Consider the following 26,552-nt stretch of genomic DNA (forward strand, 5'->3'; position numbering starts at 1 on the left):
GTGAGGAAGAATATTTTGATGCAGTGAATGGTAATGACCTGGAACTCGCTGCCTACGAGGGTCGAGGAAGTGGAGACAATAAACAATTACAAAGGAAATTGGATGGGCATCTGGGGGAGTTTCAAACAGAAATAGTGACTCTTAACTTCCTAACACCCTGTCACTCTGTGATCCTTGTGAAATTTGAAACCAGGTATTCGCAACAAGACTCAAAGAGCATCAGCCCACTGGAGGCAAAGACATGAAACCGGCCAGTCCAACAGAAAGAAACCCTCCGACCCTCCCCATTGACCAACTGTGAGAATGAACAAAATGCAGTCCTGGATGTAATTGAGAGCAGAAAGAATAACAGCAGAATCCAACCCCTGGAATCACTCGTGAACTCGCTGGTGTTTCAGCAGCTGGGATGAAACTATGAATCCCTTCCCACACTGAGAGCAGGTGAACGGCCTCTCCCCAGTGTGAACTCGCTGGTGTATCCGCAGGTTGGATAACTGACTGAATCCCTTCTCACACTGAGAGCAGGTGAACGGCCAGTCCCCAGTGTGAACTCGCTGGTGACACCGCAGGGTGAATAAATCAGTGAATCCCTTCCCACACTGAGAGCAGGTGAATGGTCTCTCCCCAGTGTGAACTCGCTGGTGCGCCTCCAGCTTAGCTAACTGACTGAACCCCTTCCCACACATAGAGCAGGTGAATGGCCACTCCCCAGTGTGAACTCGCTGGTGTCTCCGCAGAGTGGATAAATCAGTGAATCCCTTCCCACACTGAGAGCAGGTGAAAGGTCTCTCCCCAGTGTGAACTCGCTGGTGTCTCTGCAGGTTAGCTAATTGACTGAACCCTTTCTCACACTGAGAGCAGGTGAACGGCCTCTCCCCAGTGTGAACTCGCTGGTGTTTCCGCAGGGTGGAAATATCAGTGAATCCCTTCTCACACTGAGAGCAGGTGAACGGCTTCTCCCCAGTGTGAACTCGCTGGTGTGCCTGCAGGCTGGATGACCGAGTGAATCCCTTCCCACACTGAGAGCAGGTAAACGGTGTCTCCCCAGTGTGAACTCGCTGGTGTCTCTGCAGGTTAGATAATTGACTGAACCCCTTCTCACACTGAGAGCAGGTGAACGGCCTCTCCCCAGTGTGAACTCGCTGGTGCGTCCGCAGGGTGGATAAATCAGTGAATCCCTTCTCACACTGAGAGCAAGTGAACGGCCTCTCCCCAGTGTGAACTCGCTGGTGTGTCTGCAGGTTAGATAATTGACTGAACCCCTTCTCACACTGAGAGCAGGTGAACGGCCTCTCCCCAGTGTGAACTCGCTGGTGCATCCGCAGGGTGGATAAATCAGTGAATCCCTTCTCACACTGAGAGCAGGTGAACGGTTTCTCCCCAGTGTGAACTCGCTGGTGTCTCTGCAGATGGGATACCCGAGTGAATCCCTCCCCACACTGAGAGCAAGTAAATGGTCTCTCCCCAGTGTGGCTGCGCCGATGAGTTTCCAGCAGGGATGGGACTTTGTATCTTTTCCCACAGTCCCCACATTTCCATGGTTTCTTTCCTCTCTCTTCAGTTGAAGACTCGTCCACACACAGAACAGTCCCCCGCCCCTCCCCCACCGCTGTGAATGGTGTGATATTTATTCAGGCTGTGTAACTGGTTCAAGCTCAGTGCACTGGAACACATTCACTCCAGTCTGGCAGTGTGTTGGCACTTTTCCAGTCACTGATGTTTGAAATCTTTTCAAGTCATCAGACCGGACAACCATTTCTCCTCGATTCAAAGGCCGATGATATTCAGGTCCCAAGGAATGTGACTCTGGCAGATCTAGATGTGACGTTTGAGATTTCAGCCTGTGATTCCCCTTTCAGTATCCTGTAAAACAAGTTTACAGAGGTCATCAGTGTCAGTGCAGGATGGAAATTCAGAACACGCAATTCTAGTTTCTATGGAACATTCTTTCCTCTCTCCAGACTCCAAACATTGGCTCTATTCTCTCTCTATCTGGGGGATAGCGTGGGAAATGATGCTGCGGTAGATCAGCCAATTCTCAATGAATGGTTGAGGCAGTTCGATGGGCTGAATGGCCAACTGCAGCTCCTGTTTCTTATGATTTGTGTGTGGTGGACAGGAAGCAGTGAGCATGGATCTGTCAATCAGCCTCAATCAGCACCTTCAGGAGAATTGGGAGGGTGAGTATTAGATACAGCAGAGTGAGAATGGTGGGAGAGTGTGTGGGATGGAGATTCACAGCTTTTGGGGAATGAGAGGAAAGAATGTTCATTAGAATCACAGAATTCCTACATCTTATCAACTGTCCCTGAGCTTTCACAATGAATCTCTCTTCTCAGGACACTCTTATCTCTGACTTGTCTGTTCTGCTCGCAGTCTCACAAAGCAGCTGCCTGTGTGTTGATACAAGGGGCCCTGCTCGGCAAGTTTAATGCTCCATGACTGTGTCTTTAATGACTGAATAACTATAGGAATATGGTCAAGTCAGCTAAATCACATGATGCTTTATATTACGGTTAGTAACGGTCCATTTTGTTAACATAGCACATTTGGATATATAAATACAGATAAAAGCAAAATATTGCGGATGCTGGAATCTGAAACAAAAACAGAGAATGCTGGAAAATGTCAGCAGGTCTGACAGCATCTGTGGAGAGAGAATAGAGCCAACATTTAAAGTCTGGATGACCCTTCATCAGAGCTCTGACAAAGGGTCATCCAGACTCGAAACGTTGGTCTATTCTCTCTCTATAAATATATATACGACAGCTGCCTCAGCCTTGGCCCACTCTAACACATGCATGAAGCAGTGCTGACTATATGGAAATGCTCAGATTAAAGTTTCCTGCCTTTTCTTTAACAGCGAGTGAAAATGTTTATCGGCTTGCAGACCTTCAAAGGAGTCAGTGTCTGCTATTTCAGCATGAACAGGCTAATCTTCACCTACGTAAGCCCCATAACATTCTGCTTTTCAGCCTTCACCAGAGGGTGAGCAAGACCAGATTTCTCCATAACAAATACCAAAGGCGAGATCTGGGGATATGCTATGCAAATAAAAGATTAGCAGAAGTCAATTTTGAATGCGAAAGGGTGAAAAGCTCGGATTTAATTGGCGAATATGTCCGTCAATGAAGGATTAGAAACATTCCTGGTTTCTGATTTGCTGTAATTGACTATTATTGCCAAGTTATTTTTCTGTAACATCAGAACCACTTGCGGGACAGCTGCACAGGGTTTCTCCTTGTGCACAAGTTATTAAAGGCCCCACATTGGATTATGCCTGGTGTCCAGTGCTGTTTGTACTCAAGTCGACTAAGAATGCCTAAAGTTGCTGGTACCCAGGATCTCTGACAACTATCCCTAACCGGACCTTGATTATCCAAAGGTTGGCCAGAATCCTCTCCAGTAACTTACCCGCCACTGTTGTCAGGTTCACCGGCCTGTAATTACCAGGCTTCTCTTTGCAACCCTTCTTAAACAACGGAACAACATTAGCCACACTCTAGTCTTCCAGAACTTCACCAGTGGAAAGGGATGAAGCAAATATCTCTGCAAGAGCCTCTGCAATTTCTTCCCCACCCTTCCACAAGATCAGAGGATGCACTTGATTAGATTTATTATTGTCACATGTACTAGTATACAGTGAAAAGAATTGTTTCTTGCACACTATCAAGACAAGGCATACAGTTCATAGAGAAGGAAAGGAGAGAGTGCAGGATGTAATGAATCTCTGGAATTCTCTGCCCATTGAAGTGGTGGAGGCTTCCTCGTTGAATATGTTTAAATCACGGGTAGATAGTTTTCTGATCGATAAGGGAATTAGGGGTTATGGGGAGCAGGCGGGTAAGTGGAACTGATTCGCTTCAGATCAGCCATGATCTTGTTGAATGGCGGGGCAGGCTCGAAGGGCCAGATGGCCTACTCCTGCTCCTATTTCTTATGTTCTTAGTGTTACAGTCATAGCTAAGGTGGACAGAAAGATCAACTTCGTGCGAGATAGGTCCAATCAAAAGTCTGACGGCAACAGGGAAGAAGCTGTTCTTGAGTTGGTTGGTACGTGAGCTCAGACTTTTGTTTCATTTCCCAAGGAAATAGGTGGAAGAGTGAATGTCCGGGGTGCGAGGGTTGATTATGCTGGCTGCTTTTCCGAGGCAGCCGGATGTGTACACAGAGTCAATGGATGGGAGGCAGGTTTGGGTGATGGACTGGGCTTCATTCACAATCCTTTGAGAAATCCTTTGTTGAGAAAAGCATGGATGTTAGGGAACTTGAGGAAATAAATAGTGATGTCTTGAGGAGTGTACATATAACAGAGAAGGAGGTGCTGGAAGTCTAAAAGTGCATCAAGGTAGATAAATCCCGGGGACCTGCTGAAGTGTATCCCAGGACATTGTGGGAGGCTAGGGAGGAAATTGTGGGTCCCTTAGCAGAGATATTTGAATCATCGATAGTCACAGGTGAGGTGCCTGAAGATTGGACGGTGGCAAATGTTGTGCCTTTGTTTAAGAAGGGCTGCAGGGAAAAGCCTGGGAACTACAGGCCGGTGGGTGAGCCTCACATCTGCAGTGGCTAAGTTGCTCAAAGATATTTTGAGAGACAGGATCTACAGGCATTTAGAGACGCAAGGACTGATTCGGGACAGCATGGCTTTGTGAGTGGAAAATCATGTCTCACAAATTTGATTGAGTTTTTTAGAACATAGAAAAAAATACAGCACAAACAGGCCCTTCGGCCCACAAGTTGCGCCGGTCATGTCCCTACCTACCTAGGCTTATATATAGGCTTACCTATCACCCTCAATCCTATTAAGTTCCATGTACTTCATCCAGAAGTCTCTTAAAAGACCGTATTGAGTTTGCCTGCACCACCACTGACGGCAGCCGATTCCACTACCCACCACCCTCTGAGTGAAAAACTTACCCCTGACATCTCCTCTGTACCTACTCCCCAGAATCTTAAACCTGTGTCCTCTCGTAGCAGCCATTTCAGCCCTGGGAAAAAGCCTCCGAGAATCCACCCGATCTATACCTCTCAACATCTTGTACACCTCCATCAGGTCACCTCTCCAAGGAGAAAAGGCCGAGCTCCCTCAACCTATCCTCATAAGGCATGCCAACCAATCCAGGCAACATCCTTGTAAATCTTCTCCGCACCCTTTCAATCATTTCCACATCCCTCCTGTAATGAGGCGACCAGAACTGAGCACCGTCCTCCAAGTAGGGTCTGACGAGGGTCTTATAAAGCTGCATCATTATCTCCCAACTCCTAAACTCCAACCCTCGATTGATGAAGGCCAGCACACCATATGCCTTCTTAACCACCTCCTCTACCTGCGAGGCCGATTTAAGAGTCCTAAGGACCCGGACCCCAAGGTCCTTCTGATCCTCTACACTGCTAAGAGTCTTACCCTTGATATTATATTTTTGAAGGGGTAACCAAGAAGGTAGATGAGGGCAGTGCAGTAGATGTTGTCTACATGGACGTTAGCAAGGCCTTTGACAAGGTACCACATGGTAGGTTGTAGCATAAGGTTAAATCTCACAGGAGCCAGGGTACGGTAGCCAAATGGATACAAAATGGGCTTGATGACAGAAGATAGAGGGTGGTTGTGGAGGGTTGTTTTTCAAACTAGAGGCTTGTGACCAGCAGTGTGCCTCACAGATCGGTGCTGGGTCCTCTGTTATTTGCCATTTATATTAATGATTTGGATGGGAATATAGGAGGCATTGTTATTAATTTTGCAGATGACACCAAGATTGGTGGCATAATGGACAGTGAAGGTTACTAGGATTGCAACAGGATCCTGATCAGTTGGGCCAGTGGGCTGATGAATGGTAGATGGAGTTAAATTTAGATAAATGCAAGGTGATGCATTTTGGTGGATCGAACCAGGGCAGGACTTACTCAGTTAATGGTGGGACATTGAAGAGAGTTATAGAATAAAGAGATCCAGGAGTACAGGTTCATAGCTCCTTGAAAATGGAGTCACAGGTGGATAGAATGGTGAAGAAGGCATTCAGCATGCTTGGTTTCATTGGTCAGAACATTGAATACAGGAGTTGGGACGTCTTGTTGGAGGTGTAAAAGACATTGGTAAGGCCACACTTGGAATACTGTGTACAGTTCTGGTCATCCTATTATAGAAAGGATATTATTAAACAAGAAAACATGCAGAAAAGATTTACTAGGATGCTACCGGGACTTGATGGTTTGAGTTATAAGGCTGGATAGACTGCGACTTTTTTCTCTGGAGCGTAGGAGGCTTTGTAGTGACCTTATAGAGGTCTATAAAATAATGAGGGGCATAGATCAGCGAGATAGTCAATATCTTTTCCCATTCCATTGTGACCTCACACTCCGACCCATTCCATTATGACATCACACCCTCACACATTCCATTGTGACGTCACACTCTCACACATTCCATTGTGATGTCACACTCTCACACATTCCAATGTGACGTCAGGGCTTCCCTCTCCGATCACAATCCCTGCCGGCCTCCCACATGGGGAGCAGTCAGTGGCGGCAGTCAGCCCGGGTTTAACACTACAAGCTGCCGCTCCATTTGGTACAAAGGGGGGGGACCGGGAAGTTCATTTCCGGGGTTTGGGTTTGAACAACATGGTGAGAAAGTCTCTCCACCCACCCGCCACATTTATCATTCCCCGCACGCCGCCCTCTACCTCGTATTCATCTCGGTTCCGAGTCAAAACCGTCCCTCCATCGCCATTACCCGCACTGCGCATGCTTCAGGTCCCGCCCCTCATTCACTCCGATTGGTTGGAGGACCAGCAGCTCCCGTTCGGTCCTCCAGCCCCGCCCCCTCTTCCTACTGGTCCGGAGCTGCCGTCAATCAGTTCCCGGGCATTGTGATGTGGAGCATGCGCAGTGGCATTGCTGTCCTTGGCGCTTGTTTGTCCCGGAGAAGCGGAGTCAGCGTTAGGCGGTGGCTGGGAGGATTTGGAAACACTTTGTGGATCCGCAAACCCTTCAGAATCATTGTCAGCTCCCTGGTTTGCAGCTGCGGGGCTTCTCCCTCCCGGGAACAGGCCCAGGTTAACGGCCCCATCCTGGCTCAGCCACTGGAGGATGGTTCACATCAGAGGATGGGGGAGGGGGACAATAAATAAGAGGTTACACTTTGGCCTCAAATCAATGAGGACTCTGATCTCTGGGAAGGAAGGAAACCCTGGGAGGTGGGCGGGGAGGATTCACAAACACCCGCTGGAGGCCCCAACACCCCCAATAAGAAGCTGCAGCTCCCTGCAGTGACCAGGAGAGAAAATAATTGATTTTATTTCCACTCTGTACAAAAGAACTGAACCCAGCCAGAATAGAGAGTGGGAGAAAAGATTTGTGAAGATATTTCACACTGGGTTTGCCAGGCTGACCAACTCTCTCAGAGAAAATAAAAGGACATCCTTCATGAGTCTGTCGGAGCAGGTGAGCAGTATTGTGTGCGGTGCTGCTGGAACTGTGTGGGTGGACACGGGCTGGTTGGCAGCCAGAACAGTTGGAAGAGGGTGCTGCACAGATCCATCTTATGGGTGAAACAGCACCCATACACCATGCAGCCTGGCACAGTGGAGTCATGGGACAATCCATTGAAATATGAGATGGTTGGTTAATGTGGGAGTTGGTTGCAGGACAGGGAGGAGGGAAAGTGTTCAGGATGAGGATTTACTGCTTTACAGGAACAAGTGAGGAAACGATGTTCCACAGAACATACTTTCAAATTCCAGCATCCGCAGTAATTTGCTTTGATTCCAAATAAACTTATTGGACTTTAACCTGGTGTTATGAGACTTCTTACTGTGCAAACTCCGCAGAGACAGTCACCCACCGCTGGAATCGAACCCAGACTCAGTGTGGCAGCAGTGCGAACCACTGTGCCACAGTGAAGGGAGTTTGACGCAAATTTCGGGTGATAACAATGGGCTGGATGTTGCTCAGAATGTGGAGCACTGCAGCAAAGTACAGAGAGACAGAGCAGCAAACTGGACTGAGAAATGGAGTCTGCAGACTGGAACTGGCAGCATGAGGAGAGGTTATTTAGTCTAACACTCACAGCAATCTACAACCCACCCCCATTACCGAGACAGTGAGACAGAGATTACAAACACTCACCAACACAGCTCCACTGAAACGTCCCAGGAAAAAGAGGGAATCTGTGGCAGTTCCTGTCCTGAAAGAGCCCCAGGACTGTCACTCAAACCCCCAACCCCGCCCAGTTCACAGCTCAGCCTCTCAGCTTGCAGCTTCCTGCACCTTGAGCCAACCCTGTCCAGGTGTGGGAGGGATGTGGAACCACAGAGTGGGGGGAGGGGTGACCTCCTGCTGTGCCCCAAATAGTTTCTCCTTCCCCTCCCCCTTGGCTCTCTAAGGTCTGAATGTGGATGTGTTGATGGACATTGCAGAGCCTCACTGAGCTTATCCTGGGTCACCCCCTCCCCCTGGGTTCAGTGTGTTCAGTTCGCTGCTTCTTTCCCTGCTGAACTTTCAGTTAATCAAAAACAGAAAGTGCTGGAAAACCTCAGCAGGTCTGATCGCATCTGTGATCATCCAGACTGGAAGCATTAACTCTATTCTCTCTCCACAGATGCTGTCAGACCTGCTGAGATTTCCAGCATTTTCTGTTTCAGATTCCAACACCCGCAGTATTTTGCTTTTATCTTCATTTAAAGAAGCATTCTTTCATGGCCTTTACCCTCCGTGCTCCTTTCCAGAGCTTCCCACCTTCTGCTATTGTCCCTGACTCCCACATTAACTGTCATTCCTCCCCTTTACCCCGCTCACCCTGTCTAAAGTCAGGCTCAGAGTTTTACCGCCATCTCCCCCTCCCCCAGCTCCCACATCCCAACACCCGGAATCTCTAACCCAGCGGTTCCAGTTTGTCTGGTTTGAGTTCAGATTTGCCGCAGCACCGACAGGATTTCACTTCAAACCAGCCGGAACTGACTGCTCACAAATCCCAAAATGTTTCTCCAGCAGCCCGGGCTTGTTAATGTTGTTTAAAGTCAGTTTCAGTTACTCTCTTCAGTTTAAAAAACTTCTCCGTTTAATCCAAAGTATTATTCGCACCAGACATAAACACAAAATTGTGAACGTTACCCACCGCCCCCAACTCCCCCGCCCCTCCCCCTCCTCCCCCCCCCAACGAGACCCGAGCTGGGGTGTCCTGAGTAAGAGACATCTGTTTCGGGTGTGACAATTCTTACACATTCTCTGGTTGACATCAAACGGAAAACGCTGGAAATTGCCCCCATTACCGAGATAGTGAGACAGAGATTACAAACACTCACCAACGCAGCTCCAGTGAAATGTCCCAGGGAAAAGGGGGAATCTGTGGCTGTTCCTGTCCTGATATCGCCCCAGGACTGTCACTCAAAACCTCAACCCGGCCCAGTTCACAGCAAATTGCTGCTTTTGTCAGAAGGGTCACTTGGACTCGAAACGTCAGCTCTTTTTGTCTCCTTACAGATGCTGCCAGACCTGCTGAGATTTTCCAGCGTTTTCTCTTTTGGCTGGAAATACTCAACAAGTCAGGCAGCCTCTGTGGAGAGAGAAACAGACTGAATGTGACCTGTCATCGGAACTGGGAAATATATTATTATTTCTCGCAACTGAAAGAGACACTTTACAGCCTTCAGAACAAAACTGAGCTCAACAATTTTACACCACAATCTCTGCCCCCATTGTGATCTGTGTTTCATTGCTGCTTTTTTCACCTCATTTCCCTCTTGTTTTCTTTACTTTACATTCAGACTATCGCTCACCGGCTATTCACACCTTATCCAGAACATCTTTTGTGTCTTTACTTGTTCAATTACCACTCGTTTTGGTCTTGGGCCGTGAAACATTTTGTCAGTTTGCAGATCTTTCATTTTGTTCTTCTCCACCTCCCTCTCTCAATTCTTCAGAGGTCAGTCTTTGACAAAGGGTCATCTGGACTCGAAACGTCAGCACTTTTCTCTCTTGACAAATGCCCGTGACCGCTGAAGTGCGTCATGGGCATTCAGCCTCTGATCTTTGGGTAAGCATTCTCCAAGGCGGCCTTCACGACACACGACAGCGCAGAGTCGCTGAGCAGAAACTGATAGCCAAGTTCCGCACACATGAGGACGGCCTAAACCGGGATGTTGGCTTTATGTCACACTGTCAGTAACCCCCACAGCTTGCCTCCTGGACTTGCTGGCTGTCCTGTCTGGAGACAATACACATCTCTTTAACCTGTGCTTAATGCTCCCTCCACTCACATTGTCTGTATGTTTAAGAACTGGTTGGCTGTTGAGATTTGCATTCTAATCAGTATTCTGTAACTTGATTTTGTGTCTCTGTGCCCTGTTTGAGAGCAGATTTCCACTCCATCTGACGAAGGAGCAGCGCTCCAAAAGCTAATGGTATTTGCTACCAAATAAACCTGTTGGACTTTAACCTGGTGTTGTTAAAACTGTTACTCTAAATATATCCCCATAGCTCCGGGTGGGAGTGGAATTGATGATTTCTTGACTGTCTGTCTACACTGCTGCCTCACAGTGCCAGGGACCCGGGTTCAATTCCCAGCTTGGGTCACTGTCTGTATGGAGTCTGCACGTTCTCCCCGTGTCTGTGTGGGTTCCCTCCGGGTGCTCCAGTTTCCTCCCACCGTCTGAAAGATGCGCTATTTAGGTGCATTGACCCAAACAGGTGCTGGAGTGTGGCGACTAGGGGAATTTCACAGTAACTTCATTGCAGTGTTAATGTAAGCCTTACTTGTGACTAATAAATAAATTTAACTTTTAACTTTAATTTTGTGAACTCATAGAATCGTAGAATCTTACAGTGCAGAAGAAGGCCATTCAGCCCATCGAATCTGCACCAACCACAATCCCACCCAGGCCCTATCCCCGTAACACCACATATTTAACCTGCTAATCCTCCTAACACTGGGGTCAATTTTGCATGGCCAGTCAACCTAAGCAGCACATCTTTGGACTGTGGGAGGAAACCGGAGCACCCGGAGGAAACCCACGCAGACACAGGGAGAATGTGCAGACTCTGCACAGTGACCCAAGCCAGGAATTGAACTCAGGTCCCTGGCGCTGTGAGGCAGTAGTGCTAACCGCTGTGCCACCATGCCGCCCTCATCTCCTTGAACAAATAGTAAATTGTAGAGATTATAAAGTTTGAATTGTAATATCTAATGGTGTAAAATATCTGGGAGCAGAGTGGGTGTGATAAAGGCTGGAATACAGACTGTGGGAATGAGGGTGAAACTGCTGTGCTCAGTGAATGGTTCTTATTGGAGGGAGGGATGTAGCGGGATCTTCCTTGTTACTCCACTTACAGGCCGATGTTTGAGGGTCTGCCGATAGTTGTGAGTGTCTCTCTCTTACAGGCCTTGAAATTTCAAAGGCTGGGGAATGCTGCACTGGGGCAACTCCGCAGGAGAGAGAGCGCTGAACCAGGCTCACCGTTTATACCTGATCGGTAACCTGATACTTATATCACACAGCCATCCCAAAACCGCCACCAAGGCCTGAGTGGTACTCTCCCTTGTCAGTGGGACAATGGCCACCCTGCACCCACTCCACTCGAGTAGGTCTCCAAGAGAGAGAACAGAGAGACTCTGTTCTTTATCTCCTGACCAGCAGTCTCCCTTGTGAGTGGGTTCGAATCGCTCAGATCACCCTCGGTTCCAGACTCCGGATTTATGGTAAGGGATATTGAAACTGTGACCTCGTCAGAGTGCACTGATGAGAGAACAAGAGGCAAGACAAACTCCAAATGAGTTTCAAAACTTACAGTGATTTATTTAACAATAAAATCAACCTCTTCAATACCCCACCACACATGAATAAAACTTATACTTTATACTACACTATGGGAGAAATGCTAATGGGTACAACGTATTACTGAAGTTTAAAATTACAATACACCACCCCTCCCCTTGCCTCAACCTCTATCCGATCCTCAGGAGCTTCGCAAGGTTGGCTGGGATACTCACAATTCTAAAAGGGGTTCCTTTGTGGTCGGCTCAAATGTCTTAGTGCAGGGTCGAAACTGAAGAGAGCTTGGTCCTGCTGGTCTGCTTCTCAGCTTGTGATTCTGGAAGAGAGCTTGGTCCTGCTTGTCTGTGTCCCTGCTTGCGATTCTGGAAGAGAGCTCGGTCCTGCTTGTCTGTGTCACTGCTTGCGATTCTGGAAGAGAGCTTGGTCCTGCTTGTCTGTGTCCCTGCTTGCGATTCTGGAAGAGAGCTTGGTTCTGCTTGTCTGTGTCCCTGCTTGCGATTCTGGAAGAGAGCTTGGTTCTGCTTGTCTGTGTCCCTGCTTGCGATTCTGGAAGAGAGCTTGGTCCTGCTTGTCTGTGTCACTGCTTGCGATTCTGGAAGAGAGCTTGGTTCTGCTTGTCTGTGTCCCTGCTTGCGATTCTGGAAGAGAGCTTGGTCCTGCTTGTCTGTGTCCCTGCTTGAGATTCTGGAAGAGAGCTTGGTCCTGCTTGTCTGTGTCACTGCTTGCGATTCTGGAAGAGAGCTTGGTCCTGCTTGTCTGTGTCACTGCTTGTGATTCTGGAAGAGAGCTTGGTCCTGCTTGTCTGTGTCACTGCTTGCGATTCTGGAAGAGAGCTTGGTTCTGCTTGTCTGTGTCCCTGCTTGCGATTCTGGAAGAGAGCTTGGTCCTGCTTGTCTGTGTCCCTGCTTGCGATTCTGGAAGAGAGCTCGGTTCTGCTTGTTTGACTCTGAGCTCAATTTAACAAAAACACCTTCCCTGTCCCAATAGGTGATTTTCAAGGACAATGGGGCTTTCAATCACCGGCAGTTTCAGTTTAATTTAGTCAAGTCCACACACAAAAGGCTGGAACTGCCTTGACCCCCCCATGGGTCGTTATTTCAATGTCTTCTGTGGATGGGCCGATTTCTGTGGCCATGGACTCCCTGCTGGTCTGTTTACTGTCCTTTGTCCTTCTGATGATTCGATCACTGGTGTGTCTGCCTTTTTGGCCACTTGCATATTCAGGGGGCTCACACCTTTTTTTCTCTTAGCACAGTCCACCGACAGGTTATGTTTGTCCTGCCGAACCTTCTGGGAGGTTTTTATCAGCCAACAGCCAGAGTTGGCCACTTTTAAACTGCTACGACAACGGATGAATGAACACCACTCGACAATCACCAGGCAAGACTGTTCTCTTCCTGTTGGGGAGCACTTCAGCCGTCACAGGCATTCAGTCTTGGATCTTCAGGTAAGCGTTCTCAGCCTTCACGACACACGACAGCGCAGAGTCGGTGAGCAGAAACTGATAGCCAAGTTCCGCACACATGAGGACGGCCTAAACCGGGATGTTGGATTTATGTCACATTATCAGTAAGCCCCACAGCTTGCCCCCTCGACTTGCAGAATCTCACTAGCTGTTCTGTCTGGAGACAATACACATCTCTTTAACCTGTGTTTAATGCTCCCTCCACCCACATTGTCTGTACCTGTAAGACCTGGCTGGTTGTAGGGATTCGCATTCTAATCAGTATTCTGTAACTTGATTTTGTGTCTCTGTGCACTGTTTGAGAGCACATTTCCACTCCATCTGACGAAGGAGCAGCGCTCCGAAAGCTTATGGTATTTGCTACCAAATAAACCTGTTGGACTTGAACCTGGTGTTGTGAGACTTCTTACTGTGTTCACCCCAGTCCAACGCCGGCATCTCCACATCACTTTTAAACTGTCAGGTTTCTCCTGAGTCCTTTTAAAATATGGAGGATTGCCCTGAAACTTACAGGGATGGGAGGAGGGAGAAAGGGATGGATGGTGAGAGGGAGGGATGGAGAAGGGAGGGAGAGTGAGGTGGATGGAGGGAGAGAGGGATGAATGGGGGTGAATGTGAGAAGCTGAAGTTTACATTTGAAGAGGTTCCCAGTCTCTCTGATCAGCTGAACTGGGGAAGCTTTTGCGCAGACTGCACTGCTGCTGTTTCCCCTCCTGTCCACCAGAGGTCGCTGTAGGCCTCCCAGCTGCTGCTCCTCCCAGTGTCACCACTTGCCCACTCCGGCCCCTCCAGTACACCTCACTGGAGCCCCGGGCCATTCTTGCCATCCTGCCAGGTCTCGGGTACTGAGGCCAGTAGTAAAGTTTATTTATGTGTCACAACTAGGTTTACATTCACACTGTAATGAAGTTACTGTGAAAATCCCCTGGTCGCCACACTCCGGCACCTGTTCGGGTTACACTGAGGGAGAATTCAGCTTGGCCAATGCACCCTAACCAGTACATCTTTCAGACTGTGGGAGGAAACCGGAGCACCCAGAGGAAATCCACAGACACGGGGAAACTCCACACAGTGACCCAAGCTGGGAATCAAATCCAAATCCCTGGCGCTGTGAGGCAGCAGTGCTAACCACTGTGCCACTGTACCACCCAGTGCTCTAAGGTTAAGTTTCTTCTTCAAACCTAAGACGATACAGTGTCACATCAGGGCGGGGAAAAGGAGTCCATTGGCTTCAGATGGATAATGGTAAAAGTTAATATCCCAATTTATTCACTTTATTCCTTCAAGCTGAGGTTTACAAAGTGAAAATTCCACTGTTTATAGCAGTGACTAAATAAGCAATGACACTCATCCTATATTTAAATTAGTCTGGAATACACCTCAATTTCACACAGGTTAACATTTTTCAAGCATTTGGAACCCCAAATGTCTGCTGATGTGTCATCCAGAGCTGTTTTCCTGGCAGTTTGTGTCAGTAGCAGGCTGCTGTTACCATCCACTCTTGGGCAGGGTGAGGAGACAGCTCCGACACCGACCTCAGCTGGAATGGGAATTGAACCATACATTAGTCCGCAGGCCAGCAATGCTGCAGGAATTGCAAAGGGGCTGCACAGAGGTCCAGAATTAGAAGAGGGGGTTGTGGAGATGGAGGAAGCGTCTGCAAGACATGGGGACATTTTGGATTATCTCAAAATTACAGAATGCGGGAGACCAGTCAGGAATGTGTTGAAATTGTCAAGTCTGGCAGTAATGTGTGGATGTGGGATTCAGCAGCAGATGAAGGGCTGCACGGTGGAACAGTGGTTAGCACTGCTGCCTGACAGCAGTGGGTTTCTGTGTACGTTCTCCCTGTGTCTGAGTTTCCTCTGGGTGCTTCCGTTTCCTCCTACATTCCAAAGATGTGCAGGTTAGGTGGATTGGCCATGTTAAATTATCCGTTAGCGTCCAAAGATGTGTAGGTTAGGGGGGTTAGCAGGGTAAATGCACAAGGGTACAGGGCCCATCGAGTCTGCACCGACTCTCCAACAGAGCATCTTACCTAGGCCCTATCCCCGTAACCCCACATATTTACCCCACTGTTCCACTGTGTTACTTATTCATAGTAAGAAGTCTCACAACACCAGGTTAAAGTCCAACAGGTTTATTTGGTCGCAAATACCATAAGCTTTCGGAGCACTGCTCCTTTGTCAGATGGAGTGGATATCTGCTCTCAAACAGTGCACAGACACAGAAATCAAGTTACAGAATACTAATTAGAATGCGAATCTCTACAGCCAGCCAGGTCTTAAAGGTACAGACAATGTGGGTGGAGGGAGCATTCAACACAGGTCAAAGAGATGTGTATTGTTTCCAGACAGAACAGCTAGTGAGATTCTACAAGCCCAGGAGGCAAGCTGTGGGGGTTACTGATAATGTGACATAAATCCAACATCCCGGTTTAGGCCGTCCTCATGTGTGCGGAACTTGGCTATCAGTTTCTGCTCAGCGACTCTGCGCTGCCGTGTGTCGTGAATGCCGCCTTGGAGAACGCTTACCTGAAGATCCAAGGCTGAATGCCCGTGACTGCTGAAGTGATCCCCCACAGGAAGAGAACAGTCTTGCCAGGTGATTGTCGAGCGGTGTTCATTCATCCGTTGTCGTAGGGTCTGCATGGTTTCCCCAATGTACCATGCCTCGGGACATCCTTTCCTGCAGCGTATCAGGTAGACAACGTTGGCCGAGTTGCAAGAGTAGGTACCGTGTACCTGGTAGATGGTGTTCTCACGTGAGATGATGGCATCCGTGTCGATGATCCGGCACGTCTTGCAGAGGTTGCTGTGGCAGGGTTGTGTGGTGTCGTGGTCTAAATCATTTATTGTATTCTATTATTCTAGCCCTCTCGACATGAATGCTAGCATTGCATTTGCCTTCCTAACTGCCGACTGAATCTGCATGTTACCCTTGAGAACAAGCACTCCCAAGCCCCTTTGTGTTTCTGATTTCCTAAGCATTTCCCCATTTCGAAAATAGTCTGTGCCTCCATTCCTCCTTCCAAAGTGCATAACCTCACACTTTTCCACATTGTATTCCATCTGCCACTTCTTTGCCCACTCTCCTAACCTGTTCAGGTACTTCTGCAGCCTGCTGCTTCCTCAATATTACCTGTCCCTCTACATATCTTTGTATCATCTGCAAACTTAGCAACAGTGCCTTCAGTTCCTTCTTCCAAAACATTAATGTATATTGTGAAAAGTTGTGGTCCCAGCACCGACGCCTGAAGCACACCTCTAGTCACTGGCTGCCATCCTGAAAAGGACCCCTTTATCCCCACACTCTGCCTCCTGCCAATCAGCCAATCCTCTATCCATGCCAGGATCTTAAGCTTAGCACCATGTGCTCTTAACATAATGAACAGTCTCCTATGCGACACATTGCCAAAGGCCTTCTTGGGATCAAAATAAATCACGTCCACTGGTTCTCCTTTATCTAACTTCCTTGTTATCTCCTCAAAGAATTCTAAGAGATTTGTCAGACATGATCACCCCTTGACCAAGCCATGCTGACTCAGTCCTATTTTATCACGCACTTCCAAGTATTCTGCAACCTCATCTTTCATAATTGACTCTATAATCTTGCCAATGACTGAAGTCAGGCTCACTGGCCTCTAATTTCACATTTCCTGCCTCCCTCCCTTCTTAAACAGCGGTGTTACATTCGCTACTTTCCAGTCCTCTGTCATTCCTGAAAGATCACTGCCAATGCCTCCACAATTTCCTCAGTTATCATTTTTAGAATCCTGGCGTGTAGTCCATCCAGTCCAGGTGATTTATCCACCTTTAGACCTTTCAGTTTCCCCAGAACCTTCTCCGTAGTGATGGCCACTGCAGTCACCTGTTCCCCCTGATTCTCCTGGAGCTCTGGCATCCCCCTGGTGTCTCCCACCGTGAGGACCATGCAAAGTAACGATTCAGTCCATCTGCCATTTCTTTGTTTCCTATTGTTACTTCTCCCGCCTCATTTTGTCGTGATCCAATGTCTATTTTTGCCTCTCTCTTATCATTTATGGATTGAAAAAAACTCTTCCTGTCTTCTTTTATATTACTGGCTACCTTGCAATCATATTTCATCTCCCCCCCCCCCCCCCCGCCCCCCACCCCCTCCACCCGCCCCGCCCTATTGCTTTCAGAGTTGTCCTCTGCTCGCATTTTAAAAAAATCCCAATCCTCCAGCTTCCCACTAATCCTCGCCACTTTGTATTCTTTTTCTTTTGCTTTTATCTTGTCCTTGACTTCCCTCGTCAGCCGTGGAGGCCTCGTCCTCCGCTTGGCATGTTTCCTCCTCCTTGGGATAGACTCGGTAGAGGGGACATTGAACAATGAAGGTCGGTGAATTGCCAAAGTGGGTTAGCGATCAACGCTGAAATTGAAATTATAATGAACATTTTGCTGTCTTTCTCTCTCTCTTTCTTTCTCTCCCACTCTCTCATTTACAGTATTAGATTAAGTCATAAGCGTCTAGGCTTTCGACATTGACAGTGGAGAAATTGTCAGGAGGGAATGAATAAAGGAGAAGGAGATATGAGAGCCGAGAGGCAGCTGTTCTGGGATCCTTGCTGTTTGTCATTTTCATAAATGACCTGGATGAGGAAGTGGAGGGATGGGTTGGTAAGTTTGCTGACGACACCAAGGTAGGTGGTGTTGTGGATAGTTTGGAGGGATGTCAGAAGTTGCAGCGAGACATAGATAGAATGCAAGACTGGGCGGAGAAGTGGCAGATGGACTTCAACCCGGATAAGTGTGTAGTGATCCATTTTGGCAGATCCAATGGGATGAAGCAGCAGTATAATATGAAGGGTACCATTCTTAGCAGTGTAGAGGATCAGAAGGACCTTGGGGTCCGGGTCCATAGGACTCTTAAATCGGCCTCGCAGGTGGAGGATGCGGTCAAGAAGGCGTACGGCGTACTAGCCTTCATTAATCGAGGGATTGAGTTTAGGAGTCGGGAGATAATGCTGCAGCTTTATAGGACCCTGGTTAGACCCCACTTGGAGTACTGCGCGCAGTTCTGGTCACCTCATTACAGGAAAGATGTTGAAGCCATTGAAAGGGTGCAGAGGAGATTTACAAGGATGTTGCCTGGATTGGGGGGCATGCCTTATGAGGATAGGTTGAGGGAGCTTGATCTCTTCTCCCTGGAGAGACGAAGGATGAGAGGTGACCTGATAGAGGTTTACAAGATGTTGAGAGGTCTGGATAGGGTAGACTCTCAGAGGCTATTTCCAAGGGCTGAAATGGTTGCTACGAGAGGACACAGGTTTAAGGTGCTGGGGGGTAGGTACAGAGGAGATGTCAGGGGTAAGTTTTTCACTCAGAGGGTGGTGGGTGAGTGGAATCGGCTGACGTCGGTGGTGGTGGAGGCAAACTCGTTGGGGTCTTTTAAGAGACTTCTGGATGAGTACATGGGATTTAATGGGATTGAGGGCTATAGATAGGCCTAGAGGTAGGGATATGATCAGCGCAACTTGTGGGCCGAAGGGCCTGTTTGTGCTGTGGCTTTCTATGTTCTATGTTCTATGAATGCTTGTTGGATGTGCTGGGAAGTATGTGCGCGATATGAGATGTGGGGAAGAGGTGAAGAGGTTCGCGCTCTCTTGTGGCCGTGGCTGACATGATTGTGCAAGTTGAAGATTTTAAAAGTGCAGTTCCAGCCGTGAGCAGCAGGGAGCAGTAAAAGTGAGGTGGATATTGAGGAGGCAAAGAATGGGGAGAGTGAGGAAAGTGGGAATTGCAGAATGGTGCTTGTGAGCGTGCAGGGCTGGTGGAGAGTTGGTTGGTCAAAGGTGTGTGTCCATGTTTTGGTTTACTTGCGTAGTTTGCTGTGGTGATGGCATTGGATGTGAGAGTGAATGAAAGGGGCAGCAGAGGGAGTGAGTGTGGAGGCAGGCAGAGAGGCATCGGGTTTGTCTGTATTGATGGGAATGGCAAAATATTTTGTTTGCTGCGATTGAAGGTGTGGAGAAAAGGATGCGTCTCGCTGTATTGGTCAGGCTGCACTGCTGCTTCAATTCACAGGTGCTATCCCACTACTGAAGAGCACAGGGGATTTGACCTGCTCCGTTCCCGACCTGGGCCGGTTCACCCCTCCTTAGCACACCTGGTGCTCCCAGAGTCCTCTCGGAACACCATGCGGATACTGATCTTAGTGCGGACACCCGATCGGCACAGAGAACAACAGCCCAGAACTCCCGACCTCAAGCAATCCAGCAGCCTCAGCCTCCCAGCAGCGGGATTACAGGTGCGCGCCACAGCACCCGGCAAACGCAATCCTTGATTCAGCCGCCTTCAGTTCAAACAGCAGCAAGAGCTCGAATGCAGACTGACTTCACTGCTTCACTGACTCAACTGACCATAATTTGAGGAAGCTTCAACTTTGTGTGCTCAAGTTAGTCTAATTGACCTCTTAAAATTTATTTGTGCGAATTTTTGTTTGTATTCATGGAACCTGTGTGAATATGTTCACTCAGTCCCGTCCTCAGCCCAGGGATCAGTGCCATTGAAAATAAGGAGCCGTTTTCTTTGTTGGAATGGCACGCAGCAGCTCGACTGTCTGCCCCTGAAATACACGCGTTTACTGCGCGCATCACAGCAGAGTGGAACAGAGACCTTTCCTTTTCCAGATCTCTGAATGTGACGCAGTTTTTTGCCAAGTGGAAGCTATGATACCAGAAGACCATGAGACATAGGAGCAGAATTTTGCCACTCGGCCCATCGAGTCTGCTCCGCCATTTAATCATGGCTGATATTTTTCTCATCCTCATTCTCCTGCCTTTTCCCCATAACCCCTGATCCTCTTATTAATCAAGAACATATCTATTCCTGCCTTAATGACACTCAATGATCTGGCCTCCACACCTTTCTGCGGCCAAGAGTTCCACACATTCACCACTCTCTGGCTGAAGAAATTCCTCCTCATATCTGTTTCAAATGATTGTCCCTTTAGCCTGAGGTTGTGCCCTCTGGTCCTAGTCTTTCCTACTAGTGGAAACATCAACGCTGCACTCAGCGCTGGAACACGTAGATAACAAGGACATCTATGTCAGATTCCTATTTATTGACTACAGCTCAGCCTTCAACACTATTATTCCCACGAAGTACATCCCCAAACTCCATGGCCTGGGTCTCGGCACCTCGCTCTGTGATTGGATCCTGCACTTCCTAACTCACAGACCATAATCTGTAAAGATAGGCAACAACACCTCCTCCACGACCATCCTCAACACCGGTGCCCCACAAGGCTGTGTTGTCAGCCCCTTACTATACTCCTTATGATACCAATGACTGTACGGCCAAATTCCCCTCCAATTTGATTTTCAAGTTTGCTGACGACAGCACCATAGTGGGTTGGATCTCAAACAATGATGAGACAGAGTACAGGAATGAGATAGAGAATCTGGTGAAATGGTGCGGCAACAATAATCTCTCCCTCCATGTCAACAAAACGAAGGAGATTGTCATCAACTTCAGGAAGCGGAAAGGAGAACATGCCCCTGCCTACATCATGATGTGGAGATGCCGGCATTGGACTGGGGTGAACACAGTAAGAAGTCTCACAACACCAGGTTAAAGTCCAACAGGTTCATTTGGTATTTGCTTATGGTATTTGCTACCAAATAAACCTGTTAGACTTTAAGTGTTGTGAGACTTCTTACTGCCTACATCAACAGGGATGAAATAGAAAAGGTCGTGAGCTTCAAGTTGTTAGGTGTCCAGATCACCAGCAACCTGTCCTGGTCCCCACATGCCGACACTATTGTTCAGAAAGTCCACCAATGCCTCTACTTTCTCAAAAGACTCAGGAAATTTGGAATGTCAGCTATGCCTCTCACCAGTTTTTACAGATGCACCATAGCAAGCATTCTTTGTGGTTGTATCACAGCTTGGTATGGCTTCTGCTCTGCCCAAGACCGCAAGAAACTACAATAAGTCGTGAATGTAGCCAAATCCATCACGCAAACCAGCCTCCCATCATTGACTCTGTCTGCACTTCCCACTGCCTCGGCAAAGCTGCCAGCATAATTAAGGACCCCATGCACCCCGGACATTCTCTCTTCCACCTTCTATCTTCAGGAAAAAGTGTAAAACGTCGAACGTCATGTACCAACCGACTCAAGAACAGCTTCTTCCCTGCTGCTGTCAGACTTTTGAATGGACTTACCTTGCATTAAGTTGAACTTTCTCTGCACCCGAGCTATGACTGTAACACTACATTCTGCACTCTCTTGTTTTCCTTCTCCATGAACGGTATGTTTCGTCTGTATCGCGCGCAAAAAACAATACTTTTCACTGTGCGTTAATAGATGTGAGAATAATCGATCAAATCAAATCAAAATCAAAACGTCCTCTTTACGTCCACTCTACCCAAGCCTCGCAGTATCCTGCAGGTTTCAACCTTTTCCTTCTAAACTCCAACGAGTACAGAGCCAGAGTCCTCAACCGTTCCTCATACGACAAGCCCTTCATTCTGGGGATCATTCCTGTGAACCTCATGTGGACCCTTTCCAAGGCCAGCACATCCTTCCTTAGATACGGGGCCCAAAACAGCTCACAATAGTCCAAATGGGGTTTAACCAGGGCCTTATTCAGCCTCGGAAATACATCCCTGCTATTGTATTCTAGCCCTCTCGACATGAATGCTAGCATTGCATTTGCCTTCCGAACTGCCGACTGAATCTGCACGTTAACCTTGAGAACAAGCACTCCCAAGCCCCTTTGCGTTTCTGATTTCCGAAGGATTTCCCCAGTTAGAAAATAGTCTGTGCCGCCATTTCTCCTTCCAAAGTGCATAACCTCACACTTTTCCACATTGTACTCCATCTGCCACTTCTTTGGTCACTCTCCTAACCAGTTCAGGTCCTTCTGCAGCCCCCTGCTTCCTCAATACTACCTGTCCCTCTACATATCTTTGTATCATCTGCAAACTTAGCAACAGTGCCTTCAGTTCCTTCTTCCAAAACATTAATGTATATTGTGAAAAGTTGCAGTCCCAGCACCGACCCCTGAAGCACACCGCTAGTCACCGGTTGCCATCCTGAAAAGGACCCCTTTATCCCCACACTCTGCCTCCTGCCAATCAGCCAATCCTCTATCCATGCCAGGATCTTAAGCTTAACACCATGTGCTCATAACATATTGAACAGTTTCCTATGCGGCACATTGCCAAAGGCCTTCTGGGATCGAAATAAATCCACTGGTTCTCCTTTATCTAACTTCCTTGTCATCTCCTCAAAGAATTGTAAGAGATTTGTCAGACATGACCACCCCTTGACGAAGCCATGCTGACTCAGTCCTATTTTATCATGCACTTCCAAGTATTCTGCAACCTCATCTTTCATAATTGACTCTATAATCTTGCCAATGACCGAAGTCAGGCTCACTGGCCTCTAATTTCACATTTCCTGCCTCCCTCCCTTCTTAAACAGCGGTGTTCCATTCGCTACTTTCCAGTCCTCTGTCATTCCTGAAAGATCACTGCCAATGCCTCCACAATTTCCTCAGTTATCTCTCTTAGAATCCTGGCGTGTAGTCCATCCAGTCCAGGTGATTTATCCACCTTTAGATCTTTCAGTTTCCCCAGAACCTCCCCCTTGTGATGGCCACTGCAGTCACCTGTTCCCCTTGATTCTCCTGGAGCTCTGGCATCCCCCTGGTGTCTCCCACCGTGAGGACTGATGCAATGTTACGATTCTGTCCATCTGCCATTTCTTTGTTTCCTATTGTTACTTCTCCCGCCTCATTTTGTCGTGATCCAATGTCTATTTTTGCCTCTCTCTTATCTTTTATATATTGAAAAAAACTCTTCCTGTCTTCTTTTATATTACTGCCTACCTTGCACTCATATTTCATCTTTCCCCCCTTATTGCTTTTATAGTTGTCCTCTGCTCGCATTTTAAAAAATCCCAATCCTCCAGCTTCCCACTAATCCTCGCCACTTTGTATTCTTTTTCTTTTGCTTTTATCTTGTCCTTGACTTCCCTCGTCAGCCGTGGAGGCCTCGTCCTCCGCTTGGCATGTTTCCTCCTCCTTGGGATAGACTCGGTAGAGGGGACATTGAACAATGAAGGTCGGTGAATTGCCAAAGTGGGTTAGCGATCAACGCTGAAATTGAAATTACAATGAACATTTTGCTGTCTTTCTCTCTCTCTCCCTTTCTTTCTCACCCACTCTCTCATTTACGGCATGAGATTAAGTCATAAGCGTCTAGACTTTCGACATTGACAGTGGAGAAATTGTCAGGAGGGAATGAATAAAGGAGAAGGAGATATGAGAGCCGAGAGGCAGCTTGAATGCTTGGTGAATGTGCTGGAAAGTATGTGCGCGATATGAGATGTGAGGAAGAGGTGAAGAGGTCTGCGCTCTCTTGTGGCCGTGGCTGAAATGATCGTGCAAGTTGAAGATTTTAAAAGTGTAGTTTCTGCCGTGAGCAGCAGGGGGCGGTAAATGTGAGGTGGATATTGAGGAGGCAAAGAATGGGGAGAGTGGGGAAAGTGGGAACTGCAGAATGGTGCTTGTGAGCGTGCAGGGCTGGTTGGTCAAAAGTGTGTGTACATGTTTTGGTTTAATTGCGTAGATTGATGTGGTGATGGCATTGGATGTGAGAGTGAATGAAAGGGGCAGCAGAGGGAGTGAGTGTGGAGGCAGGCAGAGAGGCATCGGGTTTGTCTGGGAATGGCAAAGTAGTTTGTTTGCTGCGATTGAAGGTGTGGAGAAAAGGATGCGTCTCGCTGTATTGGTCAGGCGGCACTGCTGTTTCTATTCACAGGTGCTATCCCACTACTGAAGAGCACAGGAGATTTGACCTGCTCCGTTCCCGACCTGGGCCGGTTCACCCCTCCTTAGCACACCTGGTGCTCCCAGAGTCCTCTTGGAACACCATGCTGATACTGATCTTAGTGCGGACACCCGATCGGCATAGAGAACAACAACCCAGAACTCCCGACCTCAAGCAATCCAGCAGCCTCAGCCTCCCAGCAGCGGGGTTACAGGTGCGCGCCACAGCACCCAGCAAACGCAATCCTTGATTCAGCCGCCTTCAGTTCAAACAGCAGCAAGAGCTCGAATGCAGACATCACTGCAAATATAATAGGCTGCTTCACTGACTCAACTGACCAGAATTTGAGGAAGCTTCAACTTTGTGTGCTCAAGTTAGTCTAATTGACATCTTAAAATTCATTTGTGCGAATTTTTGTTTGTATTTATGGAACCTGTGTGAATATGTTCACTCAGTCCCGCCCTCAGCCCAGGTATCAGTGCCGTTGAAAATAAGGAGCCGTTTTCTCTGTTGGAATGGCACGCAGCAGCTCGGCTGTCTGCCCCTGAAATACACACGTTTACTGCGCGCATCACAGCAGAGTGGAACAGAGACCTTTCCTTTTCCAGATCTCTGAATGTGACGCAGTTCTTTGCCAAGTGGAAGCTATGATACCAGAAGACCATGAGACATAGAACATAGCAAAACTACAGCACAAACAGGCCCTTCAGCCCTCAAGTTGCGCCGGTCATTTCCCTACCTACCTAGGCTTATATATAGGCTTACCTATAAACCTTAATCTTATTAAGTCCCATGTACTCATCCAGAAGTCTCTTAAAAGACCCTATCGAGTTTGCCTCCACCACGATTGACGGCAGCCGATTCCACTCACCCACCACCCTCCGAGTGAAAAACTTACCCCTGACATCTCCTCTGTACCTACTCCCCAGCACCTTAAACCTGTGTCCTCTCGTAGCAGCCATTTCAGCCCTGGGAAAAAGCCTCTGAGAATCCACCCGATCTGTACCTCTCAACATCTTGTACAGCTCTATCACGTCACCTCCCATCCTTCGTCTCTCCAAGGAGAAAAGACCAAGCTCCCTCAACCTATCTTCATAAGGCATGCCACCCAATCCAGGCAACATCCTTGTTAATCTTCTCTGCACCTTTTCAATAATTTCTACATCCTTTCTGTAATGAGGCGACCAGAACTCAGCACAGACCTCTCAGTGGGATCTGTCGAGGGTCTTATAAAGCTGCATCATTATCTCCCGACTCCTGAACTCAATCCCTCGATTGATGAAGGCTAGCACACCATACACCTTCTTAACCACCTCCTCTACCTGCGAGGCCGAGTTAAGAGTCCTATGGACCCGGACCCCAAGGTATTTCTGATCCTCTACACTGCTAAGAGTCTTACCCTTGATATTATACTCCTTCATCCCATTTGACCTGCCGAAATGTACCACTACACATTTATCCAGGTTATCTGTGTTGTTTAAGTTTTTATGTACACTTTTATCGTGCCTGTATAATATTTCACTCCTTTGTTTAGGTTCCTTCACAATTGAATTTCATAATGGACACCTCACTGTGAAGAGGTCAGTCAGAATTATCAGCAAGGATTAATCAGCACTTTCTAATTGGAGATGTTAATCAGTGGAACCCCTCACACACAGATTTGCAGAAAAGATTAATTAATTTAGGACTGAAGTAAAGTTCGTAATTTTACTATTAGCTTTATGAACAGGTTCTTGTTGAGGATTCTTGAATTAAGGAGAAAGATCACAGAAGGTGCTTTTAAAAAGGAACATTGCAGCTCCGAAAATCAGTGACATCTCCAGAATATTAAACTCCAGCCAGGGGCCGCACGGTGGCACAGTGGTTAGTACTGCTGCCTCTTATTACCAGCGATCTGGGTTTGATTCCCGGCTTGGGTCATTGTGCTGAGTTTGCATGTTCTCCCCGTGCTTTGTGGACTTCCTCCAGGTGCTTCTGTTTCCTCCCACAGTCTGAAAGATGTGCTGGTTAGGTGCACTGACCCGAACAGGCACTGATGTTTGGCGACTAGGGGCATTTCACAGTAACTTCATTGCAGTGTTAATGTAAGCCTTACTTGTGACTAACAATTTTTTTTAAAGTTGTAGGGATGTTAACATCAGCAGAAACAAACCAGATATTGTCAGACTATCAATCCAGGCTGTGATTAAAAGCAGAATCCAATCCTTGCAGTCTATTATGAATTTGCTGGTGTCTCAGCCGGTTGGAGGACCTTGTGAATGCCTTTCCACACAAGGAGCAGGTGAAAGGCCTCTCCCCAGAGTGAGTGATTCGGTGAGTCAGGAGGTTGGATGACTCTTTCCACAGGTACTGCAGCTGAATGGATTCTCCTGAGTGTGAGTGCAGTGGTGGGACTGGAGGGTGAATAACCGAGTGAATCCCTTCCCACACACCGAGCAGGTGAATGGTCTCTCCCTGGTGTGAAGTCGCTGGTGTCTCACCAGATCGAATGACTGGGAGAATTTCTTCCC

General features: G+C 47.9%; 2 protein-coding genes across 2 annotated transcripts in view; one reads left to right on the forward strand and one right to left on the reverse strand.

Annotated features, from left to right (window-relative positions):
• LOC144483360 (uncharacterized) overlaps window positions 1-26,552 on the forward strand; it is a 461,390-nt gene that overhangs the window by 101,448 nt on the left and 333,390 nt on the right. The window lies entirely within an intron of this gene.
• Window positions 372-25,088, reverse strand: LOC144483330 (uncharacterized). Its single transcript, XM_078202048.1, has 2 exons — window positions 25,049-25,088; window positions 372-1,609 (listed from the first exon to the last, which is right to left on the reverse strand). Exons 1-2 carry the CDS (start codon window positions 25,086-25,088, stop codon window positions 372-374), a joined length of 1,278 nt encoding a protein of 425 aa, XP_078058174.1.

This window comes from Mustelus asterias, unplaced genomic scaffold, assembly GCF_964213995.1.
Source record: "Mustelus asterias unplaced genomic scaffold, sMusAst1.hap1.1 HAP1_SCAFFOLD_63, whole genome shotgun sequence".
NCBI lineage: Eukaryota > Metazoa > Chordata > Chondrichthyes > Carcharhiniformes > Triakidae > Mustelus > Mustelus asterias.